This window comes from Juglans microcarpa x Juglans regia, chromosome 4S (assembly GCF_004785595.1).
Source record: "Juglans microcarpa x Juglans regia isolate MS1-56 chromosome 4S, Jm3101_v1.0, whole genome shotgun sequence".
NCBI lineage: Eukaryota > Viridiplantae > Streptophyta > Magnoliopsida > Fagales > Juglandaceae > Juglans > Juglans microcarpa x Juglans regia.
Window position 1 is genome coordinate 2,883,663 of NC_054601.1, and position 26,851 is coordinate 2,910,513.

The 26,851-nt window shown below is 35.4% G+C and overlaps 4 protein-coding genes and 1 long non-coding RNA gene across 10 annotated transcripts; 2 read left to right on the forward strand and 3 right to left on the reverse strand.

Annotated features, from left to right (window-relative positions):
- Positions 1-4,632: 4,632 nt before the first annotated feature.
- Positions 4,633-6,174, reverse strand: LOC121263779 (homeobox-leucine zipper protein HAT22-like). The gene is made up of 3 exons (XM_041166851.1): positions 5,727-6,174; positions 5,318-5,397; positions 4,633-5,208 (listed from the first exon to the last, which is right to left on the reverse strand). Exons 1-3 carry the CDS (start codon positions 6,102-6,104, stop codon positions 4,914-4,916), a joined length of 753 nt encoding a protein of 250 aa, XP_041022785.1. The 5' UTR covers positions 6,105-6,174; the 3' UTR covers positions 4,633-4,913.
- A 2,820-nt stretch (positions 6,175-8,994) lies between these two features.
- On the forward strand, positions 8,995-10,025 carry LOC121263783. Its single transcript, XR_005940342.1, has 2 exons — positions 8,995-9,381; positions 9,781-10,025. It is a non-coding gene; the product is annotated as an uncharacterized LOC121263783 (long non-coding RNA).
- Positions 10,026-10,399: 374 nt separating this feature from the next.
- LOC121263777 lies at positions 10,400-17,441 on the reverse strand. The gene is made up of 4 exons (XM_041166847.1): positions 16,305-17,441; positions 15,970-16,203; positions 13,544-14,794; positions 10,400-11,060 (listed from the first exon to the last, which is right to left on the reverse strand). The coding sequence occupies exons 1-4, from the start codon at positions 16,577-16,579 to the stop codon at positions 10,454-10,456; spliced, it is 2,367 nt and encodes a 788-aa protein (XP_041022781.1). The 5' UTR covers positions 16,580-17,441; the 3' UTR covers positions 10,400-10,453.
- A 400-nt stretch (positions 17,442-17,841) lies between these two features.
- LOC121263781 (transmembrane protein 230-like) lies at positions 17,842-19,236 on the reverse strand. Of its 4 annotated transcripts, none has more exons than XM_041166855.1 (3): positions 19,023-19,236; positions 18,641-18,932; positions 17,842-18,234 (listed from the first exon to the last, which is right to left on the reverse strand). In XM_041166855.1, exons 2-3 carry the CDS (start codon positions 18,828-18,830, stop codon positions 18,113-18,115), a joined length of 312 nt encoding a protein of 103 aa, XP_041022789.1. In that variant the 5' UTR covers positions 18,831-18,932; positions 19,023-19,236; the 3' UTR covers positions 17,842-18,112. The 4 variants fall into 4 exon arrangements, with proteins under 4 accessions (XP_041022789.1, XP_041022791.1, XP_041022790.1 ...); XM_041166857.1 differs by having other exon boundaries at positions 18,641-18,910; positions 19,023-19,165; XM_041166856.1 differs by having other exon boundaries at positions 18,641-18,895; positions 19,023-19,153.
- Positions 19,237-20,158: 922 nt separating this feature from the next.
- LOC121263780 lies at positions 20,159-25,423 on the forward strand. Of its 3 annotated transcripts, none has more exons than XM_041166852.1 (9): positions 20,159-20,314; positions 20,683-20,756; positions 20,934-21,026; positions 21,172-21,239; positions 22,619-22,691; positions 23,461-23,600; positions 23,696-23,800; positions 24,396-24,495; positions 24,780-25,423. In XM_041166852.1, the coding sequence occupies exons 2-9, from the start codon at positions 20,730-20,732 to the stop codon at positions 24,891-24,893; spliced, it is 720 nt and encodes a 239-aa protein (XP_041022786.1). In that variant the 5' UTR covers positions 20,159-20,314; positions 20,683-20,729; the 3' UTR covers positions 24,894-25,423. The 3 variants fall into 3 exon arrangements, with proteins under 3 accessions (XP_041022786.1, XP_041022787.1, XP_041022788.1); XM_041166853.1 differs by having other exon boundaries at positions 23,461-23,585; XM_041166854.1 differs by having other exon boundaries at positions 24,396-24,499; positions 24,780-24,902.
- The last annotated feature ends 1,428 nt before the right edge of the window (positions 25,424-26,851 follow it).

Here is a 26,851-nt window from a genome sequence, read left to right on the forward strand (position 1 = left end):
AAGAGGGTAAAAAGGTCCAGTTAAAGAGTTTATGATTCCACGATCTAAAGGGAAGCCCATCGATCTGGCAAAGTGAAGATGACGCCTTTGGTGGGCTTGTCCCACCAAGTGAGAGGCATGTTCAGCCTAGCCCAAGATAATGAGACGCCAGCAGAGGTTGCCAGGGGTGACATATGCCGACCTGTTAGTTGTCTTGAATCATTACCAGCACGTGGTTACCAGGAAGTGTGTGGGAGAAACTATAATCACCATTCACTTGGGAAAAGGAAGGTGGGCGCCGCCAGAATAAGCCGAGGAGGCACAAACTCCTCAAGTTCCTAGATAACAGCTGCTAGGAAGCGTGTAGGAGAGGTAACCATGACTCCTACACTGAGGAATGAAAGGTGGGTGCTGCCGCAGCAGGCTGAGAAACAACCGAAATGATGTCGTGAAGAAGTAGCCGTGAGAATGCATGTCGAAAAAACAATAATGGCTCTCCTTACAAAGAGAGAGAGAGAGACTCGTTGGACTTAATTGATGGGGCGTCGAGACGTGTGTCAGAGCTCAACACCGTATTAATTATTTTTCTTAAGGTATCACGCTCCCTAACTAATTCACGATGGGACAATTCCTTGAGATGAAAACAACAGAACTCCAAATTACTTACTATAAAAGCCTAATCAATATATGATCATACTCAAGAAATTTTAAGGAAAAGTAAACACTTCTTAAAAATAAAAACTGAATTAAGCATCAAAAAGTCTCCTGACCACCTTCGAGCTTTCTTATTTACTTATATGTTTGCAAATTTCTTGATCTACCTCTCAACTATCTGAGAAGTCCTCTCAATACCTATGAAACAGGTCCAAAACAAAAAGAAAGGAAATAAAATATACATGCTAAAACTACGAGGGAGATACTTTTGGAATACAATAAAGTCAAACATCCAATATGCTAAAACAAAAAAGGAATTATTACTAATGTCGAGTACAATAAATGGAGGGAGGCAAGTAAACGTGTCCATCATTAATATTATGTACTCTCTCTTTTTTTTTCTTTTTTTCTTATTTTCCTTCGAATAATTAGAAATAGATGAAGATAACGTGGAAAATAGCAAATTTTAAAGAAATCATAATTATCGCCGTTATGGTACATATTTAGCTACACCATTAACGACGCGTAAAGACTTGGGGAGGGGGGCTACTGGCTAGGCTATCATTCATTGAGCAGTACTTATTTATGTGTGTACATTAGGACAAAGTTTAATTTAATGCTTCACACTCAACTTTCACCCCTATAATTCTTGCACACACCACATCCATCGCCACTCTCCAAATCGGGCCATAATATATATATATATATATATATATATATATATACATATATAGGCTGATCATTTAAGTTTGAGGGGCTGTCATTTGGTTAATTTTCGTGAGTCTTTGCAACTGTAAATTGAGTAATTATTGCATAATTATTTTAAAAAATTTAAAAAAATTAATTTTTTAATAGTAAACTTTATTTTTTTTAAAACGATTACACGATATTTACGTACTTCACGATTATATATAGAATTATCTTCAGATAATCATTTAACTGGAAACAGGATCACTTACAATTTTTTGTTTTTTGTTAATTACAAAGAACTTTCACTCCATATAGTTTACTTATTATATTTGATTATATAAGTATAATTGTAGGCAAATATTCTAAATTTTTATTATATATATATATTGTTCATAATCAAACTATTGCAGGCATTTCGCTAATGCAAAAGATCATCAGTCTGGTAAACGGGAAAGGGGAAAAAAAAAACATTACTAGGTTGGAACCGAAAGGCGAGGAAAATCACATGGGCACAGTGGCTAGGGCTGATGAAAAGTGATACCATGAGGACAATCATAAGGACGTACACAGTAGATCTATAATGATGCTGTGATGATTAATTTCTTTATAATAATAAAAAAAATTCTATTTATCCTTCACACATTACACACTATATATAATTTTTTTTCTTTGTCAAATATGTGATATATGAATAATGAGTACAAAAATTCAATTAATTTAAGAATAATGAAAAAATAAAAATTAAAAATAAATAAAAATAAGTATGGTGTGTGATGTATAGAAATAATGAGTATCAAAATTATATATGCTACATATAATCACTTTTACGTACTTTTTATGCAGTTCACTGATATAATTGGTCAAATCATTTATTTTATATTAAAAAAATTATATTAAAAAAAATGACCTAATTAATTATATTAGTGAAATATATAAAAAAATACGTAAAAGTGATTGCACGTAAAATTTTATATATATATATATTATATAATAACTGCCACCAATATTATTAATTCTTTCCACGTGCGAATATTAGCAATAATTAGGCATGCACAGAGACTCTGATGGATATATCTATATATATTTATATGCTAATGTAGTTAAATTTAGTAGCTGCTTTAATCACGTACGTAGCCCTCTTATAATTTATTTATTCCCAATATTCTGTTAATTTATTTAAGTGCATTTAATTTAAAGCAGTACGAAGTACGAACTTAACTTTATATCTGTACACACATTGTCAATCATAGGTTCCTCTCTTTACCAATTTAGAACTGCAGCGCCTCTTCAGCAGCAGATAATAAAGGACCGACATTCTAATGTTTTGACATTTTTTTTTTTTCCTTCTAGAAATCAAGAATTTTCACCTAGAAAACACACAAATGCATCAAATTAAGTTCTATTTAGATATAAAAATACTCTCAATTATTTTTATCTCATCTCATTTCATCTCATTTTATTATTATAATTTTTTCAAATTCTTATATAAAATATAATAAATAATTTAACTTTTTCAAATCTCAAACAATAATAATATTAAAAAATAATATTCTAACAATATTTTATTCAATTTATCTAAAACTATCTCATTTCATCTCATCTAACTATTCAAACTAGGGGTGCTACCCGCACCATAAGGTGGAAGGTAATCCCTGCCAGGGTTTTCACCCTCGTCCCCCGCCCTCGCATCTCGAGGGCGGGGTACCCACCACGGTGGCGGGGTGCGGGGCGTATTCTCAATTCGCCTCGCTTTATATCTATTTAAAAAATGGACTATATTTCACTAGGTTTAAAAATTTTTCTTAGATCCAAAAGAGATTAAAAATATATTTTTAGATCCAAAATGTAAATGTAAAATTTTATAAATATGACTATAATTTAAGAACTATATAGTTTTTAAATTTACTAATACATATTTTGTGTAAGTTATAATGTATTAATTTTTAAATTTACTAATACATACTTTATAAATAAATCTAACAAATTATAATATATATTTATATATACATAATTTATAAAATATAAATATATATTCATGTTTAGATACTAGGCGGGGCAGCAGTGCCCACCCCTAATCCAAATGAGGCCTAAATAGGAAAGACAATTAATAGTACTGAACAACTCAAGCGCGCATATATATAAATATATATATATATATACACACACGTGTGTGTTTGAAAAATGTGCATAAAAGGCACTCAACCGTACGTAATTGCGGGAATTCTTTCCATTTTTACATTAATTGGTTTTGTATTTATTTTTAGAAAATGTTAATTATATTTAAGAAAAAATTATAAAAAATTAATTTTTTAACATATAAGTTATTAATAAGTCGAGAATTATGAAATTTAAATTTTTTTAAAAATTTGAGAAAGTAAATCCTGTACGTGAAATTATAAATACATACAGTACTATTCTTTTTTTTTTTTTATAATATTCTTTGTGGATTTTTTGTAAATATTTGCGTATATGTTTAGTTCTTAATTGTACCTAAATTAAAGGTTTGTTGAAATTAAAGGCGGGGTAAGGTACAATAGTCAACTCGTCATCATCATTTGTGATGAATTTATGCGGCAAGATTTTAGTTTTTGTGTCAAAAAGTTTTTATTTGTGAAGAGAATCCGTTCGCTCAAAATAAAAGTGACCCAAAAAGTCACAGCTGTTGTAGTTTAAGAATTATTTTAAAAGATCTCAAGCAATCTCTTAAAAAATTTGTCTTGTGAAATTAATGTCGATATGTAATTTAGTTCATGATCAATATTTTTCGGTTTCATATTATAAAAACTTCTGCAAGTTAAAAATAATTATCTTACAACTCTCTTATAATTATTTTTCAACTTTAAAATTATGCAGCATATCACGTCAACCGTCCTATCACATCGTAAGAGTACAAGATCAAATTATGGTAGAGTAGCCCGACTCTTTTATTTTTATTTTTTTAAAAAAATAATGACAAATTAACTTGTCATGCAAAAATTTTGACATAAAAAAAAAACAAAAACAAAAACTTTCTGACCGCGACAATGAGAATGACACCACGTATAGTTTAGTCATAGTGGTCAAACTTTTTTTTTTTTTTTTTTTTTTTTTTTTCCCCGAAACCATGGTCCAAGTGATGGTTGGCAAGAAGTTTTTAAATAACATCTATCATTTGAATGATTTGAAATGTGAAAAAGCATACCAAACACGCTAAAAAAAATACTGGCTGCTAGCTGAATGCAGCTTTGATTTCAAATCTCAGTTTCCATGAAACTATGAGATTTATCCATCAAAGGAGATAGATAGAGACTTCGAGATTAGAGAGAGAAATTTGGAAATAAAAGTGCATCAAGTTTCATGTCAAATCAATTTGAGTGAAGAATATTGTGTCTGACCATGTGTTAAAAATTCCTCAATTTATTAATTATAATCTACCTCTAGTTTCTAGGCAGTTGCGGAGATCAGGACTTGGGACAACCCCATAACAATTCAACATTTATTTGGGGTTCAATCTGACAAATGGTTGGATGCATTGATCATGAGTGTTGTTGTTGTTGTTGTTAAACTTGCACCTATATATGGGTATGAATCAATTAGATTGAATCTGATCTTTAGTTTGCAGCAGCAGCAGCACCAAACCCGCTCTGCAATTTCTTGTTCTTCCGGACCACATCGAAGACGGTCGCGTTCTTCCCTTGATCATTAGCTTTGAGGATATTTTTCTCGCACGACGGGCACATTCTAAGAGCCGCAGCCTTTTGGAGTTGAATATACAAAGGTGATTGTCCAACTTTTAGCGATCGGAGTTCCTGCAATTCTTTCTTCAATCTTCTATTCTCGTCGCCAAGACTTTCACAGCATTTCTTCAAGAATTCACAGTCTACTTCTGTTTGCTTCAACTTGGTTCTGCAGGCGCACAATGATTTCTTCGCTTAAATTATTGCAAAAAAAAAAAAGAAAAAAGAAAAAACGAAACAAAGATGCGAAAATTCATTAATGAACAATTAAACATTACCTTGCTCTTTTATTCTGGAACCAAACCTCCACTTGTCTCGGCTTCAGTTTCAATTGCTCGGCCAGTGTCTGTTTCTGTGCCTGCATGTTTTTTTTTGGTCGATCTCCATCAATTAGTCTCTTCAACGCATAAAACAGAATTAAATGGAAATTAAACAAACACAATAAATGACAAATGACATGGGAACCCAAAACTTGACGTCTTGATCACTACAAATTCATGCAAATGATCGATGTTGAACCAAGCCTCTAGAGTTTTGTCAGACCCGGCCCCATTGTAACGCAGCATATGTAAATATATATTGGCTTTGCAATGACCTTGATTATCATGAAACGTGCTATTGATCTTCATGCAAAGGATTTAAACAAAAAAAAAAAAAAATCAAATATTGTATGGGAAAATAAGTTACCGGATTAAGGGTGCTATGAAGTTTGAAGCTGTCTTCAAGCAAGATGGATTGCTCTTTTGTGAGCCGGAGTTTCTTTCTCCATCCACCACCACCATCCTTCTTGTGGTGGTTTTTACTGGACTCATTTTCCTTATTCAGGTACTGATGATCCTCGTAACCGTCGATATTCACTTTGAACGTTGATGGGTCTGCGCTGATCTCATGATCATCCACGTTAACTGCTTCCTCTTTTGGCCGCAGCGCAAACGTCAAGTCCAAGCAAACCAGAGGCTTTTCCTTATTCCGATCAATATCCCTCTCCTTCCTCGGACCATTTTGATCACCCAACCCAAGTCCAAGGTTGAGCCTTGTGTTGCATGCTTGATCATCTTCTTCCATGAGAGAGAGAGAGAGAGAGAGAGAGAGAGAGAGCAGAGATGAGTATAATGGTCAAATGGGAAAGTTGAAGGGGATTTGATAGAGCATATAAATAAATTGGGGTATTAAATTTCAAAACAGTTATTAGTAGGCGTGAGACTATCTAATATTTCACCCAATCAGTAGTAATGACATATACATATACATATATATATGGAAAATTCTATACACCATACTACTATCTCATTTTCATTCTATTAAGTATGATGTAACACATTTATTACCATTAAATAATAATTTATTGCATGTTTCTTTATCATCTAATGATGATGAATGTGCTATATACTATTTAATATAATCAAAATAGGATGAAAATGTAGTGTATAGCGTTACTCAAAATATATCGAGACTATAGTATGAAAGAGTAATGGAATGCGTTAGAATTGTGACTCCTTTTAGGAAACCATTAAAAAAAAAAAATGCAGAGAGGAAGGATGTTTGACTTTTACGAATTCTTCGGGATTTTTTCCTTGGAGTCCACTGTCCACCACCACAACATGATCATCTTTCCAAGCCTCTCTCCTTTGAATTATGATAGTCGTGCTAATTTCTCCCAATATCTCAGTAATAATCCTCTGATCACCTAAATCAAAGAAAAGAAAAGGAAACAAAATTATGAGGGGTTGATGCTGTAATATGGATGGCATGTAGGGTCATGTTGGAAATATTAATATTAATATTTTAGTTATTTTTCTTTGATATGTATATATATATATATATATATATACGATTTTTGTGAGATTTATTTATTTATTAATTTACTTTTGGCCAAAGGGATGAGATTGTGAAGTAATGTTATTGGACTGGGAATTAAAAGGTGTAAATTATTGATGAATTTACGTGATGGCTACTCCTTTTTGAATCTGTACGTTTATTGAGTTGGACCAAACTGATGAATTATGACTGTTTTCCAAAACTGTCATCTTTTCATTATTTATTTATATATTTTTTGTTAAAAGGGAATTCATTCATTAAACTTCTGAGAATTAAGAGTATATTCCAGAATAGTCAGAATCTGAAGAGAAAAAAAAGGGACCCTAATAACTGAAGGAGGAGGGAATATGTGTATCAGCAGACGCATCATCAGATTTCAAAAAAAGTTTTTAAAGTCACGTAGGAATCTAGTAACGATCAAGTCGAACCATTTGCTGGGAAATGATAAATCATTCAGTTCCAAACCCAAAGAATCCAATTCCACATACCCATAGGCCATAGCCTGAGCTAGCAATGAATAATCTCTTATCGCAAACAGCCCTACTAGTACCATATTACAATAGAAGCGAAGCCCAGCACTGATCTACAGAAGACTACAACCCCCCACCTTCTGGGTCAAGTTTTAGCAGCTGGGTTTCCCACTTCACCTAAATTTGAGTGGACCTGATCTTTACTCGTGGCCATTTTTCTTTCAACAAATTCCTTCTGTAAATATAGAGAAGTTGGGTTGGGTTTGGTAATCTTCTACTTGAGGGGAAGCCCGGTAGGGTGACTACATCTCCTATAGGGCTAAGGGCTAGGACAGCTACCCCTGCTAGGGAAGACCATTGGCTGGCTGTGTTTGTTCTTTGTTGAGTCCTCGTGCCTAGTTTGGATACAAAATTATTATTTATTATTTTATTATTATTTTTTATTTACTTTTTATTACTATTCACCTAATATTTTATCATTACTTTTTTACTATACTATTATTTATATAATACCTAAAAATACCTCACTACTCAAACACAATTAAATCTTTTCTTTCTTGATAAGATAACTGCTACAACTGCAAATAGATTCCATAAAAAAACTGACACAACTTTCTATAATATGTTAGATCTACTTTATAATAAAAATAATTTTACAATCTGATATACCATATCAAGTTACATCAATTTGTAAGTTTACTTTTGTAAAATTTCTTTGTGGCTAAAACATTTCTCTTTTGATAAACGCTTGAGAAGACCGGTTTGCAGTTTCTGGCTTAATTTCAACGCTTTGAGTTCTTTTAGCCTGTGTTGTATGCCAATGATCGTTAAAGGGGCAAAGGCTTAGGTCAATATGCATTGTCCTTCATCGCGTCTTAAGTCCTGTAATCAGTGAGCTATATCGTTAATTAGTTTGTTGAAGTTCTTGCATATATATGCATGCTCTTGTGAAATTGTCGTGTCGAGCATTAGAATGATAATTTGTTCAAACTGGTTCTGTTCAATTCAGATAGTGAATCCAAGTTCACCTCATCAGAATGATGAACTTCATCACTGGGCAACCCTAGTTCTTGCCAAGATCTAATGTAATGCTGTTAAATTTATACCCAGAAGAAAATAATTGGATAAATTCATGTCATTGTAGTTGACAAGGAAAACTTTCATTGGGCACATACAGTAGTTAAAGATTCTGCAACCATAACTACGAGATCTCATGTCACTTTCCATGAAGATGAAAGTTGGACAGTCTAGATACTCGTTTGATATGACAGCAATATGCTGAAATCATTAGAGCTATATATTCCCAAACCTTATAGGAATCGATAGAAATTGCTAAATGTGACTGAAAATACGGTGTTTCCAAGGGCCCAGTCACAAAGTGGGATAAATAACACCTCAGTAACTGCATCTTGATTCTTGAACATGCCCAGAGAGAGAGAGAGAGAGAGAGGCAACCGAGGGACCTAAGATGACATAATTACATCCAGTCATTATTGATGAGGACAAAACATGGATTAATGATTCAATCGTGACTGGTTTCGTTTGGCATGGACATGCGCGTGAACCTAATATCTTCCCTTTACCCGCCCAAAACAATACCAAGGAGAAAGTGTCGCCTATAATAATCCCACACAGGAGTCCCTAATTTGGAAAGAGGATGGGACATATATTGTCTCCAGGCCTAGAGTCTTGGGGGGTCTCTCTCATTTACATCAGCTGCATAATCATAGGCATGGGCAGATACATGTTTCCCAGCCTCTCCAGCAATAATACACTCTCTCCATATGGAAATACCATGCTCTTCTATATATACTTAGATTTTCTTCCCGTTTTCCTCCCCAAGGCTAGGAAGTTTTTATATTTCGGCCAAATAAATAATGAAATCATCCTCTATCATTTTCTTATGTCTCCTTACGACCATTTTCTCCCACATCTTCCCAACTATCAGTACCCCCTCTCCCTCCCCTTCCCTCATTTTACTCCAAGGAAGGCTGCCCATGAGAAAACTGAGCATGTTACAGCCCTATGACAAGCACAAATACCACAAAATACAGGTAAGTTCAAAAGTCCCTCACTGTTAAGTTTATCAGAAGATTTATCAAACGAGCTTGATGCCATATTATATTGCATATATGGATCTAATTATTTTCTTATTTCACAGACATAAACTCAAACTTACTAGTTCTAATCTTAAATCAACTCAGCCATGCCTAGCTTCACAACAGAATATTTAAGTTCATGTTCTGAGAAAAAAACAAAAAAAGAAAAGCTAACTATGACAAGCAGCTCCCTAATAATCAGTATAATAATATTGTTTAGAATTAATGTTACTGAAATTATAAAAAAGGGATCAAACTTACCTTTTAGCTTCCCCATGCCAGATGGACCATGCACGCCAGGTTTACAATTAAAATTATACTTCAGGCTGCCTTCTTGGGTCTTGTGAAATGCAGGATGGTGAAGAGATGAAAGGATCAACCGTCGAAGAAGTTTCAGTGGCATTTAAACGTACAAGCAGCAGGGACAATTCAGATGAGATTGTCTACCACATTGATTATCATGGGGTGACAACACATCCAACTCCAACTCCAAAACAACCCAAATCGTAGAGAGCTTATTCGCTTTTATGAGGAAATGCAATTATGTACTGTGTTTAAAGATAGAAATGAAAAGTAAAGAGAGAGGTACTATTTCTAAGCGATAAGAGGCTTGTGCAAAATGTTAAACAGTTTGAGAAAGCGTTTTTTTCTTTTTAAAATGATAGTAAGAGCTCAATTATCAGGATGAATTTTGGACACGTCAAATGAGTTTCTGTCCTAAAGTGCATGAATCATAAGAACTTTCAATAGAACAAACGTTCCAATACAACACTCAAATTTTAGTATGATGTCCCACTAACATAGATCATATGTTAAGAAGGCAAGCACCTTGTTCTACAACAACGGATGCACTTGGGACAACGCTGGATGCCCTTTGGATTTATTCACAACTTTACACGAGAAATGCAGCTAAAACTCACCACGCCAAATGCAATTTTATTTATTACCTGGAGAGAGAGAGAGAGAGAGAAGAAACAGGAACAACAAACCATTAAAGAAGAATCAGTTGATACATATATGTATGGAATCACGATGTACAGTGCAGTGAAACCATTCCGTTCAAATACTGCTTTCTGGCCATCCTATACTTGTCGAGCAGCATTTTATAGCTATCTACCACATCGCCAAATAACACCTCATGACAGAACCTAGACTTGACACGCATGAATGCTGCTTCTACCTGATCTTTGTTCATTACACATAAAGGGAATACCTTGGCCATCTCCACAAAAGGCACATTCCAATCATTTCCTTCAATGCTTTCTCCCTCCATATTGAGTAGCCGGAGCCATCTTATCTGATGAAAGGGGTCTTCAGTTTTCTGAATTGCAACTTCTATGCTCCTAAGCGCTTCCAAGAACCTTGACTCTGTGTTGACTTTGTCAATCAAATGGCTGAAAATGGTTCTCTGATGCAGATCAAGCCAGCAACCAGTGTCTGATGACAAAGAAATTGCAGCAACCAAGCAAGCCTTCCGGAAGGTAGGATCAGAATCACCTACTAGCCCAATTGCAACATGCAAGACATTCACAGAAATAACATCAAGAAGTACTGCAGACTCGAGAAGAGAGAACTGAGGTTGCTTCTGGGTCTGGCTCCAGCAACAAAGTGCAACATGAGCAAATCCCTCCCACCTGAGTCAAATAAGACATAAAATAAAGTGTCTGGTACTTGGATAGTTTCAGGTTCAATATAATCTCAAACTCCTGTTATTTCAATTCCAAAGATTCTGGTGACTTCTTAAATTAACGAGCTCTTAACCACAATGTCAGGATCGAAACTTTTTTCTTTTTGTTGTCTTATTATATTTAATGGTTAATATAAATACTAACAAAAGTCCACTGTCTAGATCTACAAACTACAATAAAGTCAATTTGCAAACGCAAATATTGCTGATTTCACCATGTCACACAACACTAGGCATTTAGATTCACTTATTTGAATCGTTTGGAAATCTAACACTTCACGCGCGCGCACACGGACAGAGACATAATAGTGACATTTTGAAGTTCTATGTAAGGAAATTGATACAAATCTATAACATCTAAGATTACCGTATTACATTTTGAAGACATACAGTGATTCAGCTCTCTGAGCTACTGGATCCTAAAACTTGTCTCTGTCTCATAGACACACATGTATATTATATTATTTGGTCAAGAAAATGGGTCAGCCCACGTGCTCTGTTTTCAGCACTTCAAACATTATCATTCCAATCATGAATAAAACTTTGCCATATTTACAGGGGTTTGCATAAAGGACTTAAGAAAAAAGCATTGAAAACAATAATAATGTGCATCGATGACTATTTAGAAGTAGCCTTTAGATGGAAGTGTTTCACACACACACGGACATACTCATAGGGAAGGGGGGCTAACAATAACAACATACACGTTAAAGGAAGTCCCTTTCACGTTCACCCATGCTTATTATTTAGATTGCAATGGATGGCCAGTCTACGCGTTAAAAGACCCCAGATCCATCAATTAATTGACTGACCAATCCAATTGAGCCCTTTTTTAGTGGACCAAATGGTGTGGGAGGCAAAGATGGCTACTGGGTCTAAATCAATAGGGAATCAGACAGCTGGGCTCAAGCAATACGTTGTTGATTGATTGATTTGAATCCAAGTTGTTCACCAAACAAAATGAGCATTATGCCGTAATGAGCAGAGGTATCTAATGAATCATCCAGAATTGAAGAAGTTACTCTTTTTCCTCCAGCGGTTTAATTGAGTTCGAATTGCCAATAATTGGTTTAAAAAGTTGCATTAGCCCACCTAAGGTCTAGTAGTATTTGCTTTTGGTCTTTAAGTTTAATTTATTCAAATGTAATAATGGTGATATTTTGTATACTAGACTTTCTTTTTAAGGGTGATTTACACACGAGATTTTTAAAAAAATTGGAATCTCAGTTCTCCGTGGATAAGATGCGATTTTTATCCTGGATTGACAATTCAAACTCAATCCAAACTACAGGTGGATGAAGGGCAGTTTCTTCTATACAGCATATCAACCGCAAGATACATCTAAGCAAGCAAATGTGTCAAACAAGTGGCCAAGGGTCATTTCTGCCCAAAAATATCAACAATTATTGAATCCCAATTTACAGAGAAAATAGATTTCCGTTTCTAAAAATTGCATAGTGTCATATCATCAATCACTATATCTTTTTATTTTGTTTTAAATATTGATAAAAAAGCAGATGCTAAGAAAAAATGTAACTTAAAGAAGGAGACAATAATCGTGTCAATTCCTCAGATATCAAGTAAATGGTCTTTTTCAGCATCTAACTTTTTAAGATAAGCATTAAATTATTATGTCATATTGATCAGAATTCAGAAGACTGTTGATAAATTCATAATCTCGTTCAACTTCCCAAATATTAGTCAAAACACAAGGGAAAAGAGCTGACAGTGTGTACTTTCACAAGTATAGCTGTATAACCACTTCCTGTAATTAAGTGGATGTGTTCCAAAATCCATCTTTTAAATCCAGCTGAGAAAAGAATAAGTTATAACTATATCAGATAGAATTCAATCAAAAGAGTCAATAGGACATGCCAACAGGGTAATGTGCCACGGTATGATAAATAGAACCGAGATACTTGATTCAATCGTATGGTGGTAGACCTAGGCTAACTTTTTTCCACATTGTTACTATTCAATATAGAAGAATTATTATTTAATTTTTTTATTGACAGGTTACACACACTTAGTAGATCTTCAACCCACGACCTTAGTCTCCAAACCATTTTTCTGAGTAAGAATTACTATTTGATGAAGAGCTCATTGGCCAGATATATATATGTATTGATAACCAACTCAATTAATTACTGGAGTCCTAATTTAACAATCACATTAATATCGCAGAAATTTTACATGTACACATGTTTGGCTATTTCCCTATATAAAAGGGTCATTCAAACATTCTACTCAGTATAGTCAAATCTTAATTCGACTTCATGGACATCAGCAATCAATCTGAACTTGAAAGTAGCACAAAAAGATATGCACAAGAAAGGCACAATTTCCCACATGCAAGGACTGAAAGAAACCACAAGAAGCTAAACCATTAGAACCAAATCTGAAACAAAATCAAAGTAAACATTTACTCACTCAAAAGGCGGTTCGACCTCAATACCAAGTGTAAGATGTAAGGAAAATCCAGCAGAGCCATTGGAACAGCCACTATCCGTGCATGCCTCATGAGGAAAACCTCTGGGAATGTACAAGATATCACCTTCTTTTAGCAAAATCTCTCTGCATTCAGCCACTGAAACCTCAGCCTCTGCACCAGGTAGGCTATCAAGAGGATCATATAAGCGAGGTAACAGGGCATTTGGCTGAGAAAAAACAGTCCACTTCTTAGTTCCAAAAAGTTGGCAAACAAACACACAGTGGTCGTCAAAGTGACGAGCCAAACCCTGAGAATTAGGCGGCGTCAAGTACATATTGACACCCACAGATGGTTGGCCAAAGATAGATGCTACTCCATTTGCAATAGCGGCGATGCTCTCAAAGCGAAATTCCATGCCACGAAGTGCTACTGTGTAACCCTCTTGATATGCTTCTTCACATTTCAAAACATCGTCAATGTTAAAAAAGTGGGAACCATTTTTGTAGCAAGAGTTGAGACTCTCCTTAAAGAAATGCACCTCTCTTTTCAATTGGCTTTCTGTTCTTAACACCCGAATGTCTTGCTGATAGATTATAGGGCAACCCAATTTATTCCTCACCTCCTCCAAAAAACTAAGGATGCCTAGTTCATCTGAAGAAATAGGAAAACAAGACACAGAGTTTTGAAGGATTAAAGAAAGAAAGGAGGGAACTGTTTCGGCTGAGTGTAGAGACCGTATAAATGAACTGAAAACATCATCTCTTACATCCAAAGCCCTTGAAATTCTAAAGGGTGATACCTCCCAATGATTTAACATGAAATCTTCAAAACTAGAACTATCCAAACCAAAGATACTTCTTTTGACCACTTCAAAAGGTAAAGCTGCTGTAACTTGACTACTATTAATGGAAAGCCTAAAGATGCTTTCAGCGATATTATCAGTTCTAATGTTGCTTATATAAATGTGTGCCTCTTGGATGGATCTCATGGTGTTGGCAAGCAACATTTGATTATGCACTTTAGCCCACAGCTTTTTCAAAAGGACCAAGAAAGTTTCAGATAGATTTGTTGGGATCTTTTCCAACTGTTCCATACTGCAGGAGTTAATGAGAATTACAGATGCAGTAAGAAGTAATATTGGGAGTTCGTCTTCCTCAAACCCGATCTTGAGACAGGTAGCATTTCCATCATCCACGGTGCATAGAGAGACTTGCATCACTGGAGATTTAGGAACCTGAAGGAATCCAAACCTAGTGAAAATGAAGTCAATTTATTCAAAATCCTTAGCTCAAAATATCAATATACCATCTAATATGGAAACCCATATACAAAATGACATGATTAAGATGTGAAACAAGCGGAGGAGACATTTTCTGTCAGCAGGAATTAAAAATGGCAAAAAAAAAAAAAAATACAATTTCATTACAACTATCGCCAATCAACTTAAGCATCATGAAGATTCCTTCCTCAAGTGAAGAACACTCATAGGAAGAAGGGAATGGTTATAATGATCAAGTTACCGATTTTTCGATTGCTAGGTGTTGCGTACAAACATAAAAAAACCATTAAGTTAGTGGAAAAAGAACATCGAGGAAAAGTGAAATCAAGAGGTCATTCTGTCTCTGTCACTAGCAAATCTGCTAAGACATCAAACTGCATTTTTCTAATCCCAGTTTTCACTAATTGAACCTCATCTAGAGCAAGAGTCAGATGATACGTCAAGGTGCTGGCTTTAGTAGCGGTGAATGTTCAAGTTGAAAATTTTCCTCACACATGCCCACGTGAAGAAAGAAAAAATGTGTGCTTTCAATAAATGCTAAATGCGTATAAGAAGACAGGAAAGGTAAAACAGGATTGATATTATCAAGCAAATAAATTTGTTGGATGGAACTAAAACAGGGGTTAAGCCTGTGCTATTCAAAGGGCATAACTGGTAGAAAGGGAATTCGAGAACCCTTTTTTTTTTTATATAGGTAAAATAAAAAAATCAAGAACATTCCAGAACTCTTAATTAATATTTTGGATTTTATCAGATGGTTTAGCACAAACCCTCAAAATAATGCAAAGATATTAAACTAAAGGTAACACCGTAATTTCTTTTTCTTCTTCTTTATGCACTGCTCACGCACGCTTAATTCACACTACTAGAGAACAATCTCGTAAACCTTTTTTCTTCCCTCTTAACAACACCAAACCATAATCCTTCTTTCATGGCTAAAACAACAATATGGTCCCATTCACTAAAGAAGAAAAAAAAACCAAACACCGTAACACTAAAGAACAGAAACTCGTTTATTTTCCTTAATTCTCAAGCAAACAGTACATTATCCGACTTGCAGATCCAAAAAACAAAAAGCCACAACTGGGTTGAAAATGAAAATGCAAGAAACTATAACAACATAATAATCTTTAATTAGACACTCACATTAGACTCTCCAAAGCGGAGGATGCCAGCAGGCGTTCTCGAGCAACCGAGGTTGTCGACATATCCAGAACAGCATTGCACGCAGCCATCAACACACTCCTCTTGGAACTTGCCAAAGCCGAAACCAAACCTTTCACAATATCAGCATCGAAAGCAATCCGTTCATTCATTTCGAGTGAAAACAGCGACGCCATGCCCACAATCTCCGCACCGCGAGACGTTATGGAGGCCCTTCTGCAACGAAAGAATATAAGAAAATCGAAGAATCACCAGCAATTCATTCATAATGGGCTCGTTTGAGTTAATCGAATTTAAGGATACGTTGAAGAGATTACTTGGAACAGAGAAGGAAGGGAAGCAAAGACAGGATGTGGTTGGGTTTGGTGGAGAGAAGAGAGTGAGGGAGCTTGATTAGACATTTCTCGATCAAGGAAAGAGAGTCGGGTCTGTGAGAGTTGGAGATCCCTGCGAGTAACAGAGCGAAAATGGTGTCGGCATCAACATGTCGAAGTTGAGGGTGAAGGTGAAGGCTACGGTCGTGGTAAGAGAAAGTTTGGGGTTTGCTTTTCCTTTTTCGGCTTGCGCGCTTCCTCTCGTGCTTCTTCTCCATTCTTTCCTCTGCTGCCGATGCCGTGCGGTTGCGTTGCCGTCTGCTGCCCCTGCACCTAGTTTCAACTTTCAATCGGATCGGATACTCGTGTTTTGTTTCTTTTTTGGTTGTATTTTCTGCTGCTCATGGGCTGGTACCTAGACACAGCTTACGACAACATCAAAACATAAATTTTTATTTATACATGTTTTATGTATTTTCTTTTCTTTTTTTCAGTCGTACATTTACATTGGGAGATAAAAAGTGTTTTACATCCATAAAAAGGATCTTTGTTTTTTTTTTTTTTTAAAAACATGTGATGTGTACCAAATTTAGGTGTTTGTCGAGAGCATAAGAACCATCAATGGTAGCTATAGATTGTTGAACGGTTATGGTCCATTGAACCATCAATAGTAGTATAGATAGTTGAACAGAGATGGCTTGGCACAGCTTCATGTTGTAACACGAGTTGGGTCCTAAAAATCATGCTGAGAAACTCCTCAACACATTGATTCCAGATATGGAAGTGGAGATCTGACCAAGTTTCTCTGTGTTGCTGTGGAGGATGATAAAGATGATCTTTGAAACGATGTCACTGACACGAGTTGGACACTTTGCTGCAGAGTAAGCTCGAACCATCCGCTTGTATGGGGTAACCTTTCACGGCATTCTAAATTTAGTTATGCATCACAGACGGAGGAATATCGTTTACAAAGTTGAACATATATAAACCGTTTCTGAAGTCTTTCGGAATACAAACAACAGAGACCTTCATTTGATACCACCTCACAGATATAATATCTAATACAGCTGAGGATGGAACTTTGTGCCACTTAGGCCTGGTTTGGATAGCTGCAAATCCCCCATAAAAAATGTTTAAAGAAAGATAACATTCAGATTTGCTATATTGTCTAAAACCTGCTATCTTAGCACATAACCAAGCCAGATACCAACTCAAAGCCTGATGGTTCTACCATTCCACCAGAGAAATAAATATTTATTAGGTGAAACAGAAAACTTGGAAATGGTGTTTCCAGACCACGCCATTTGGACTATAAACTACAAACAAATCTTATATAAGCTATTTTTGAACATGAAAATATGTCCCCTTTTTATTTCACTCAATAGACAACCAAAAATAAATAACATTAGGCTTGCCTTCTTAATCATAATTTAGTATCTGTCATCTGCTACACGGCTAGCAAACAGGTAAAACTAAACCAGAAAGTAATCTATATTTTCCCTTCCTGCATATTTCAATAAGCAACCATATAAAAGAAAAATTGCAAGCAACAAGTGTTCTTATGCCACTATATAAAAAATACAACAGCAGATACAAATACAAAACAGGACAAAATCATGAATTTCACAGGTCACAAGACCGTCACAAGGATTGCAAAATGCAAATAAACTACATTGCAACAAGAAACTTCAAAAATATTACCTTGTTCAGAACTATTTTCAGCTAATACACAGTATTCATTAAAAATTACATCTTGAGGAAAGATCTGTACAGGAGTAGAAGGTGAGCATGAACTTCCAGCCAATCGTGCCTTATACAGCAGGTATGTTGGAGAAAGAGAAGCCCTTGTATCCCTTATATGCATAGTACGCAATTCTTGTATAGTAAAACCCCGGAATGAACAAGATCGAACCCAGTATTGCAAAGAAGAGCCCTAATCATCCATCATCAAAACGTAATCAATATTAGAACCGAAAGCCATAAACAGAAAACCCTAACCCTGACAAAGCTCTGTTGGTTTTATTCCAGTACTAATATCTCCTAATCTCTCAGCAGCCCAACAAATCAAGATTGTAGAAGAAATTCCACCAAAAAAAAGGAATTACTTCGCTTTGGGATCTGTTTGGCTACCAAGAAATTAAATGAAGAAACAGAATCTAAAGCGCTATTTCATCCAGAAAATTTTAAAACCCTAGCCCTTAGATCAGGCACATTCGATGATTCTTTAAAAACAATAGTAGAACACGGGAATTCAAGAAAAAGATCAGAAGAAGAAGAAGAAGGATAATAAGAAGAGGTTAGGATTAACAAAGGAAGAAAAAAAATAAGGAAAAGATAACCGTGAGCACGGTCGCCGCCGACGTGGTTGAAGGCCATAAGGAAACCGACGATGATGCCGAGGGTACCGAAGATGAGAAGGGAGATGGCGAGAGCGATCTCCTTGATGGGAGGCCGGTTGTTCACCGTGTAAGAAGTCTCCATCATTATGTCCTCGTCGGTTATCGAGAACGCGTGGTCCACGTACGCCATTTTCTTCCGCTTCTTCTTCTTCTTCCACAAAGTCTCTCAGTTTCTCTGTCTGCCTCTTGATATCTCTGCAAGACTGCAACCTATTTGATTTTGATCCGAAAACTTCAGATAACAATCAAAGTTAGCTTGGAGAAGAAATTCAACCTTCAAAGTAGAAGACTTCTCAAAGGGAAAAAGAGGGTTTTCTTTTACCTTTCTAGTAGGTGGTTGATGAGTCTTGAACTTTTGAGGAGCTACGCAATCTCTTCGAATCACTTTCACATTATTACCGCTACCGCTTACGGTGTGCGGAGTTCGGGCGCGTGTTGCCAACTTCCTGACCGCCGCGTGCTTTATAGTTTCTTCTCATAGATTTATCCTAAAAAACTCTACATTTTTTAAGCGAACCTAAAATAATCCGATTAGGATAGAGAGATACTGTCGGAGTTCGGAGAGTAGGCATCCGTGGAAAGCGAGAGCGCTAAATACGTGGAAAGTGGAAACTGTCTTATATATTATTATAAAAAAATTATAAAAGTAAATTTTTAAATTAAAGTTATTATGTTAAATCTATGAGTCTTAGAAATTTTATATTCTATACATTACTTAAAAATTATATAAATATAAAGATAAAAAATAAAATCACATATTTTTAAGTGATATGTAAAAATATAATACTTATATCTATAATTTTTCTAAATCTATTTTATCAAAATGGATAACTTTTCTTCAATTCTTCTATATACAATATTTTGATATAATCGATATGCAGTCATCTATACTACGTCAATTTAAAATGAATTGTTTACTCTTTCTAAAAACACACATATTCTCTCTCATCAGGGCACTCTCTCTTATCAATTCTCTCTATCTTTACCTCCTCGAGTCGTCTCTCTTCCATTAGCTCAGTTTTTCTCTCGCATCAACTCAATCTTTTTCTCTCATCAATTTCATCAACTCGATCTCTCTCTCCTCAACTCTCTCTCATCTCTCTCTTATCAACTCCGTTTCTTTCTCATCAAGTGTCTCCACGTCAACTCCGTTTATACACTATTTACTCCAGACGCTTGCAACAAACGTTTTTCATTTTTCTTTCGAACAGTCAAACTTTTCCCTAAAATAAATTATCTTAGCTTCATTTGGAAACACAACTCATATCAACTCATCATTACAATTTTTTTAAATCTCAATACAAAATATAATAAACAATTCAATTTTTTTAAATTCCAAAATAATAATAATAATATTTTATCAACTCAACTCAAGTCAATATCTAATCGCACTTTTAAATTTTATTTATAAATAATAATAATAATAATAATAATAATAATAATGATGGTGAGAATAATGTGTGAGAAGAGAGAATAGGTATAAATCCGAACTGAATCTGGTTCCAAATTAATGCGTCGTGGCGCTCTTTCTCTCAGTGGAATTGACAGCGAATTTGTACTGAGTCCATTGTTTTCGCTCTCTATATCCTTTCTCTGAATTCTGAATTTTGTCAGGTGAGTTTTTTTTAAGGAATGTTTTTGAGTTGCTGGAAGTCTAGATTCTTTCCATTTGAAAAAGAACGGTAAAGGAAAAATCGACGATCTTTGAAGTTACGCTGTTTTTTATATATAATTTCTGCATATGATTTTGTGAGTAAATCGGCCATCTTGGATCGTGCATTTGTAGCAAAAGAGACAACTTTGCGAGTAAATCTATCGTCTTGGACATTGCATTTGTGGCAAAAGAGACAACATCAATTCATAAAACAAATCTAAATTGTATGCTTTCTTGTTTTCCGGAGACCTGTTATATGTTTGAGACAGCGCCTCACAGAGGTTTTATTTCCAGCAATTGAAATCTTGATTTTCTCTTACTCTTACAGAGAGTATTCAGATTCTTTTGATATTATGCTCTAGTTGTCAGATCGTAATGGACATATGGTCGCTACATTGCTTGGTTAGTTTTGGGTTTGTTTTCTGTCTTACTGGTAAAGTGGGAATATTATCATTTCAAAAACATGAAGTTGTGGTCACTTGAATTGTTAAACTATTTTGCGATTTGAGTTTCATTTATTGTTGAATAGCCATACTCATCTATCTACTTAAGTGCTTCCATGTTTGTTCAACGCTCTAGGATTTTGTGATGGGAATCAGTAAAACAGAAGTGAACTTGAGGAGGTTGCTTGCAGCTGTACCTCATCAACAAAACCTGGCAAAACTTGTACATGTACGTCTAAAGTTTTCTGAAGTGATATTTACTTTGGCTATTTCTTTTTCTTTGGGCTCTTAAATTTTTTTCTTGATTTTATATCTAGGTGTTCTAATTTTAGTGAAATGCCTTTTATGATCACATGAATCATGTGAATTTGCAGTATGTTGCAACATTACGAGAACAAGTGGAACAAGTAGCTGAAGAGACTACTCCTGAAGGCTTACCTAGGTCAGTATACTCATTTATTTCCCTTTTTTTTCTTTGATTCTGCTCTTAGTTCCTTCCTGGTTTTGCTTTACTAGTATAACTATTCATTTATAGTGTCTCTATGATTTCTGCCTATTTCACTAGCTAACTCTTAAGTTTGGTTAAAGGTGATCAAAATGTCTAAGTCCTTCTAAAGATACGTCTGTCTACATGGTTTTTCTCTCTTAGTATGTGTTTATGCTCCATTCTTACCCTAGACCATTGGATAATAGATTTTCTATTTGGCGTGGGATAAATTTAATGACTTCAAATATGCTAATATAATTTATGAGATATCGTTAGATGCTGTCAACCAATACTATACAGGTCTCCAGTTTCACCAGGGTGAGTACCTTTTTAGCATGAAGTACTACTGCATGTGATCTAGGGTTTCAACATCCTTGAGGGCCTTGACTACCTTGATGCTTAGACTAGGGTACAAAACTAAAATGTTTGTTTTGGAATGAACTACTCTAGAATCATGTTTTCTTTCTCTTATTGGGAGATGTGAGATATGTATTGCCTGAAATATGCCTTGACATGTACGGATTTTGGTCTGGACTTGTCCAATGGAAAAAAAAAAATGTAGACCCTTACTGGCCCATCCAATGAGTAAAATTTGTGCATTAGGTCTTTTTTACTATGGAGTACCATGTCAGTGACTTGTATGGAATATCTAAAAGTGTCATGGGTCATAGACAAGACTACTGAGGCCAATGGTTCTTGGAATGTGAAGATAATGTACGGTTTCCCCAATCCTTAGTTTTTGAGAACTATACTAGCTTTTAACTTGTGATCTGTTATGTTTCCTTAAGGATTTTGAAGTTTGGAAGAGATTTGAACATTGTTTTCCAATTGCTTTTCCTGCACAGTAACATATATTATGAATCATAGCTGAAAGACTCTCTCTCTCTCTACTTTTCCAAATGTTTTTTTTTTTTTTTAATAACCATGGGTGTCCGGGCCAGCTTGTGCACACCTCGACTAATCCCATGGGGCATTAACGACCACGTAAACCTCCAGTGGCCTTAAGGGGACTCGAATTGGTGACCATTGGGGAGCAAACCCATACTTTTCCAAATCTTATATGGATTTTATGCCTATGGTTGCTCTTTAGACTTGCAATGATAAATTTGTTGACTGTTCTTGCTTTGGAAAGATGCTTACTACAAAGATTTATTTAATAGAAAATGCTACTTAATGGTTAGTTGATTCTTCATTTAGTTTTCCTAGATCCAAGGCAAACACTGGCATTAGGCAAAAGTCGTTTCATAATTGACTGACTTTAAAATGATATTTATCTTCACTCTTGATTATTTCAAATGGCTGATTCAGGTGTTGTATTTGTGCTGTTTGTACAGGGTTTCAAAGGCCAAGGTGAATGAGTATTCAGAGAAGATCAAACTGATTGCTTCCAAATTAACTGCCCCATTGGTGCGTGCATATTAATTAGCAAGTCAACATAAAGTTTCCGTAGGTACATAATATTAAAGAGATTACTGTTTTTACTTTTTCCAAAAAACAAAAATTTATTTGTTGCAAGTTCAAATGAAACCTTGATTATGACTTCTTAAGACTAAATTTGGTTAACAACAGATTTGAGTTTGTAAATCTGATAGTGCTATGACTAATAATAAGAAAATAAATTGCTTCTATTTTTGTTGTTTTCCTGCAATAGCTAAAGACCAAAGACACCTAAAATACTTCGCATGGTGATATCATTAAATCGGGGAGGAAAACCGGAACTACTATGGTGAGCAAAACCTGCATGAGGGGTTTGTACTTTGTAGTGATGAAAGTGGTAGGCGTTTTGGTTGATGCAATATTTGGAAAGACTTTTTTTGCTAAGTAGTGTAAGGAAAGTCTTAATACTAAAGTGGACGGGCATTGAGTAGCCAGAGAATCCATTACTTCTTTTTGCTAGAATAAGTTGCCATGAATTAAAATGCTAATGAATAGGGAGTTCCAAACATTTTGGTTGAAGTTTATATGGTAAAACAAGCTTTAAGCTTGAAATTCATATGAACCTAGTGGGCCCTGAACCAAGTACTTTATTGTGTTTGCTGCTATTCATTTCTTTCACTGGAGTGAAATGGTGGCTCTGATTAGTATAATTTGGCATGGAGGTTATTGACTTCTGTCTCTCTCTGATATAGTTTCTATCCCTTCCAAATGTTGTTCCCGCTTGACTACACTTTTGCAGGCTGCTCAGCCTGATATGCAAGTATCTGAGGAACCCTTTGCAAAGACAAGCACACATGAGAGCCCTTCTAGAACAGGAGTAGAAAATCATCTTCTCCCTACTCCTGGAATAAGAAAAAGATCTGTGTATGTGAATCTGTGGTAGTTGGAAATTTGGAATCAACGTGATTTGATTAGCTTTTGGCTCTTTTCTATGTTATGATGTTAATCTTTGGGCAGTTTGGATCATTGACCAGGCCTGGATCGAATTCTGAAGATAGAGTTCATGACAATGCTGAGGATCATTCATCAGCGCCTGTCAAACTGGATGCTTCCTCACAAGCACATATAAAAAAGCACAGGTAAGCTTTTAAATTTCTTTTGGTTGTAAATCCTAGTTAGGTATTACTCTCTTGTATACATCCTATGCACTTAGGCTATGCCTATTTACCTTGGTAATAAAACTTCTTGGTTACCTATAAAAAAAAAGCTTGTAAATTTACTTATAAAAAAAAAAAAAAGCTTTTAAATTTATTTTGTTATGATATTTCGTATATTTCCAAACATAAAAAGCCATTGCCTGGAGTATCGTCCAGAGCACTGTCCATAAAAGCAATGTGCTTACATCATTGTTTAAATCAGTAATGTCTAAGGAAATCTGAGTTCACCTAGGTGCTTCAGTCGAGACACTAGTGAGGTGGCTTGCCCTTTTGTGCCTAGTGAGTGCTGTAAGTGTGTAGGTCATTAAGCTAATGGATCTTGTCTCCAAGTTACAATAGCTCCCCGCAATCTATTATTCCCAGACTGAAAATTATGGTTTTCTTGTTTAGCTTTCCTAAAACGACTGTAAACAATGGGATTATGTGTCAAAGACTCAAAAAAGATCTGTCGTCAGTAATAACTTCTCTGCACATTGTGCTGCTTTAAATCTTTGTTACCTTTTCTATCTTGCCATAGAAAGCTTCAAGAGGACTTCATTGATGAAATGGTTGGGCTGGCACAACAACTCAAGGAGAGTAGTCTAATGATAAGCCAGTCAGTGGAAAACACTGAAAAAGTAAGTACCCACGATTTATGGAGAGGTCTTGCATCACTTTGATTATTTATAGTTGAAACACATGAGATGGGTAGTTTCATAAGTATATTAATTGTAGAAAAAGAATTCTAAAAGAATCTGACCCTACATAACTTGGAGGGTGTGGGGATGGAATCTAACCAATAACTTGAACTGTAATGACTGGTTTTTAGTATTGGTAAAGAGCTTTTACTTTCTTCTTTTTCATGTTCTGGTGTTAGACTGAGGATCAAGCAATCTCATAAGTTGATTATGGTTGAGTGCAGATACTTGATTCTACAGAGAAGGCTGTTGAGCATAGCTTGGCAAGCACCGGTCGTGCTAATGCTCGGGCAATGGAGATATACTCTCTGACTTCTAAGACTACATGCTTCACATGACTTGTGATCTTTGTGATGACATGCAGTTTTATCATGGTGGTACTTCTAATTCGCGTCACCTGAATTAGTACTAGTCGAGTCGGCTGTACGAATCTTGATCCCGGAGGCTTGCTCTACCATTTTTGAGACTGATATTCCAAACCAGTTTGTATGCTTAAGACTGCACAAATGTGTGCCAAGATAGAGCGTTCGGCTCAAGTATAGCTGCAGATACAATAGTGTGATGAATAGTCACCGACTTCGAAATCCAGCACTCCTGTGTTATTTTCCCCCGTGGCGTTTCAAAGATTCATTTTCTTTTCTCTGAACTCCCTTGCCTGCAGAATTCAGAATTCAGTACTTCAGTTTGTTCTCTTGGCAACACATGTAAAGTATGTTCTCATTTCCAACCTATTTAGTGTAATAAACCTTTGCCCTCATATCTTTCTTTTAAAAGAATTTGTATCACATTATTATGGATCAAAATCATCCTTCGTTTCTGGGGAATTGCCAAATGCCAACGATATGACAGAAATCGGCCTTTTTGCGTATTTAAGCATTCTCTGTCACGAATGGTGCGGATTCAAATCTCTTTTCTTTTCTTTTCTTTTTGGCAAAAAGAAAAAAAAATGTTAATTAAACTAAACACTTTTTACACAAAAAAAAAAAAAAAATCATCTCTCGAAATTAATTTTCATATAATCAATTTGAATGGAATTTTATGATTTAAGAAAAAACATAAAATTAAAACATTTTTTAGGAAAAACAAAAGCTCAAGAAAAACTAGTTCTAACTTCTCTCCGAAGGATCACTTCAATGGATATCATCACCATACAAACTCTAATAAAACAGAAAGCTTTCCCAATTCAAACGTTTTATACAGACCACTTCAGAAAATTATCTCAAAAGTATTTTAAAAAAATTCAGAAATTTTTAGAAAAATCTTCGATCCAGACATGCAAGTGACTATATATATCTATCTAACAAAGCAAAGAAATGTGATTTCCTTGCGTATTACTAGAGTTAAATTTTCTGGGAACTATTAGTATAGTACTTGATCGATGACCAAGGCTGACAAGATTTTGAATGTCAGAGTGTAGGCCATGGACGAATTAGCTTCGATTCCCAGGTCCCCCCAACTTATAAGGAAAATTCTTATTGCAGTCTCATAACCACTACGTAGAGCTCCATACAAGAATCAGGCCGATATCTATGTCCGAAACTCATAACCGAAATATTGCTGACTAATATTGATCGATTCGCTCATCATCTCTGAACTAGCCTCTAGCTAGCCAGAATTTCTGTCGTTTCCAGAATCTCTCTCTCAGTCATGTACAGCTTCTCGGCCAAGAGGAGCAGAAGATCAAAAAAAATAAATGGAACGTTCGCATGAAAGAATCGTTAGAAGTTTAAAAGGTTGAACCTATAGAAAAGAGATGGGAGAGAAGGATTAGGTGCAAAAAGACACTCTAGATCTTGCGCTTCTCTGCAATTCCCACATCATTGAGCTTCATATCATGTATTGTACTTAGGTTTCAAAGAAATGGAGCAGAAATCTTTCTAACCAGCCCAACCAGTTGGATCTAAAAGAAAATGGAAGTACTTTCAATGGATCCGAAGCTTTACAATTAAAAACAAATCTAGATAACGATAGTAACTTCAACTAATTCATTTACCAATTTAATTCCATGCATTTTTACAGTACTCCTTATTCTGTCCTTTAAAGCTTAGCTAGCAACAAATAGATAGAATAATGGTAACAACTACATATACCACGTACAGGAGCACTGCCTTTTAACTGGCTCTGATCTTCTTGGAAGGCTTGTTGAGTGCCATAAATACCGAAGCAAGATCTTGGGGAACTTGTAAAAACCTTTTCGGAGGCGGCCTCAGTTTTCTCTTTGCCGTCCGAGGTTTCTTGGGAGCCGGTGGGCATACCAAGGGAGACTTCAAGGCCTGATCTGAAGTCTTGGGTGTGT

Excerpts from the sequence above, each read along its gene's own strand:
- LOC121263779 (XM_041166851.1), bottom strand. The coding sequence starts at position 6,104 with ATGGAAGAAGATGATCAAGCATGCAACACAAGGCTCAACCTTGGACTT. Across the intron at positions 5,398-5,726 it reads TTCATAGCACCCTTAATCCG|GCACAGAAACAGACACTGGC; the intron begins GTAACTTATTTT and ends AAAAACATGCAG. Across the intron at positions 5,209-5,317 it reads TTCCAGAATAAAAGAGCAAG|AACCAAGTTGAAGCAAACAG; the intron begins GTAATGTTTAAT and ends GTGCGCCTGCAG.
- LOC121263777 (XM_041166847.1), bottom strand. The coding sequence starts at position 16,579 with ATGGAGAAGAAGCACGAGAGGAAGCGCGCAAGCCGAAAAAGGAAAAGC. Across the intron at positions 16,204-16,304 it reads CCCTTCCTTCTCTGTTCCAA|AAGGGCCTCCATAACGTCTC; the intron begins GTAATCTCTTCA and ends CTTTCGTTGCAG. Across the intron at positions 11,061-13,543 it reads GAGGTCGAACCGCCTTTTGA|GTGGGAGGGATTTGCTCATG; the intron begins GTGAGTAAATGT and ends TATTTGACTCAG.
- LOC121263781 (XM_041166855.1), bottom strand. The coding sequence starts at position 18,830 with ATGGCGTACGTGGACCACGCGTTCTCGATAACCGACGAGGACATAATG. Across the intron at positions 18,235-18,640 it reads CGGCGGCGACCGTGCTCACG|GGCTCTTCTTTGCAATACTG; the intron begins GTTATCTTTTCC and ends ATGGATGATTAG.
- LOC121263780 (XM_041166852.1), top strand. The coding sequence starts at position 20,730 with ATGGACATATGGTCGCTACATTGCTTG. Across the intron at positions 20,757-20,933 it reads TATGGTCGCTACATTGCTTG|GATTTTGTGATGGGAATCAG; the intron begins GTTAGTTTTGGG and ends TCAACGCTCTAG. Across the intron at positions 21,240-22,618 it reads ACTCCTGAAGGCTTACCTAG|GGTTTCAAAGGCCAAGGTGA; the intron begins GTCAGTATACTC and ends CTGTTTGTACAG.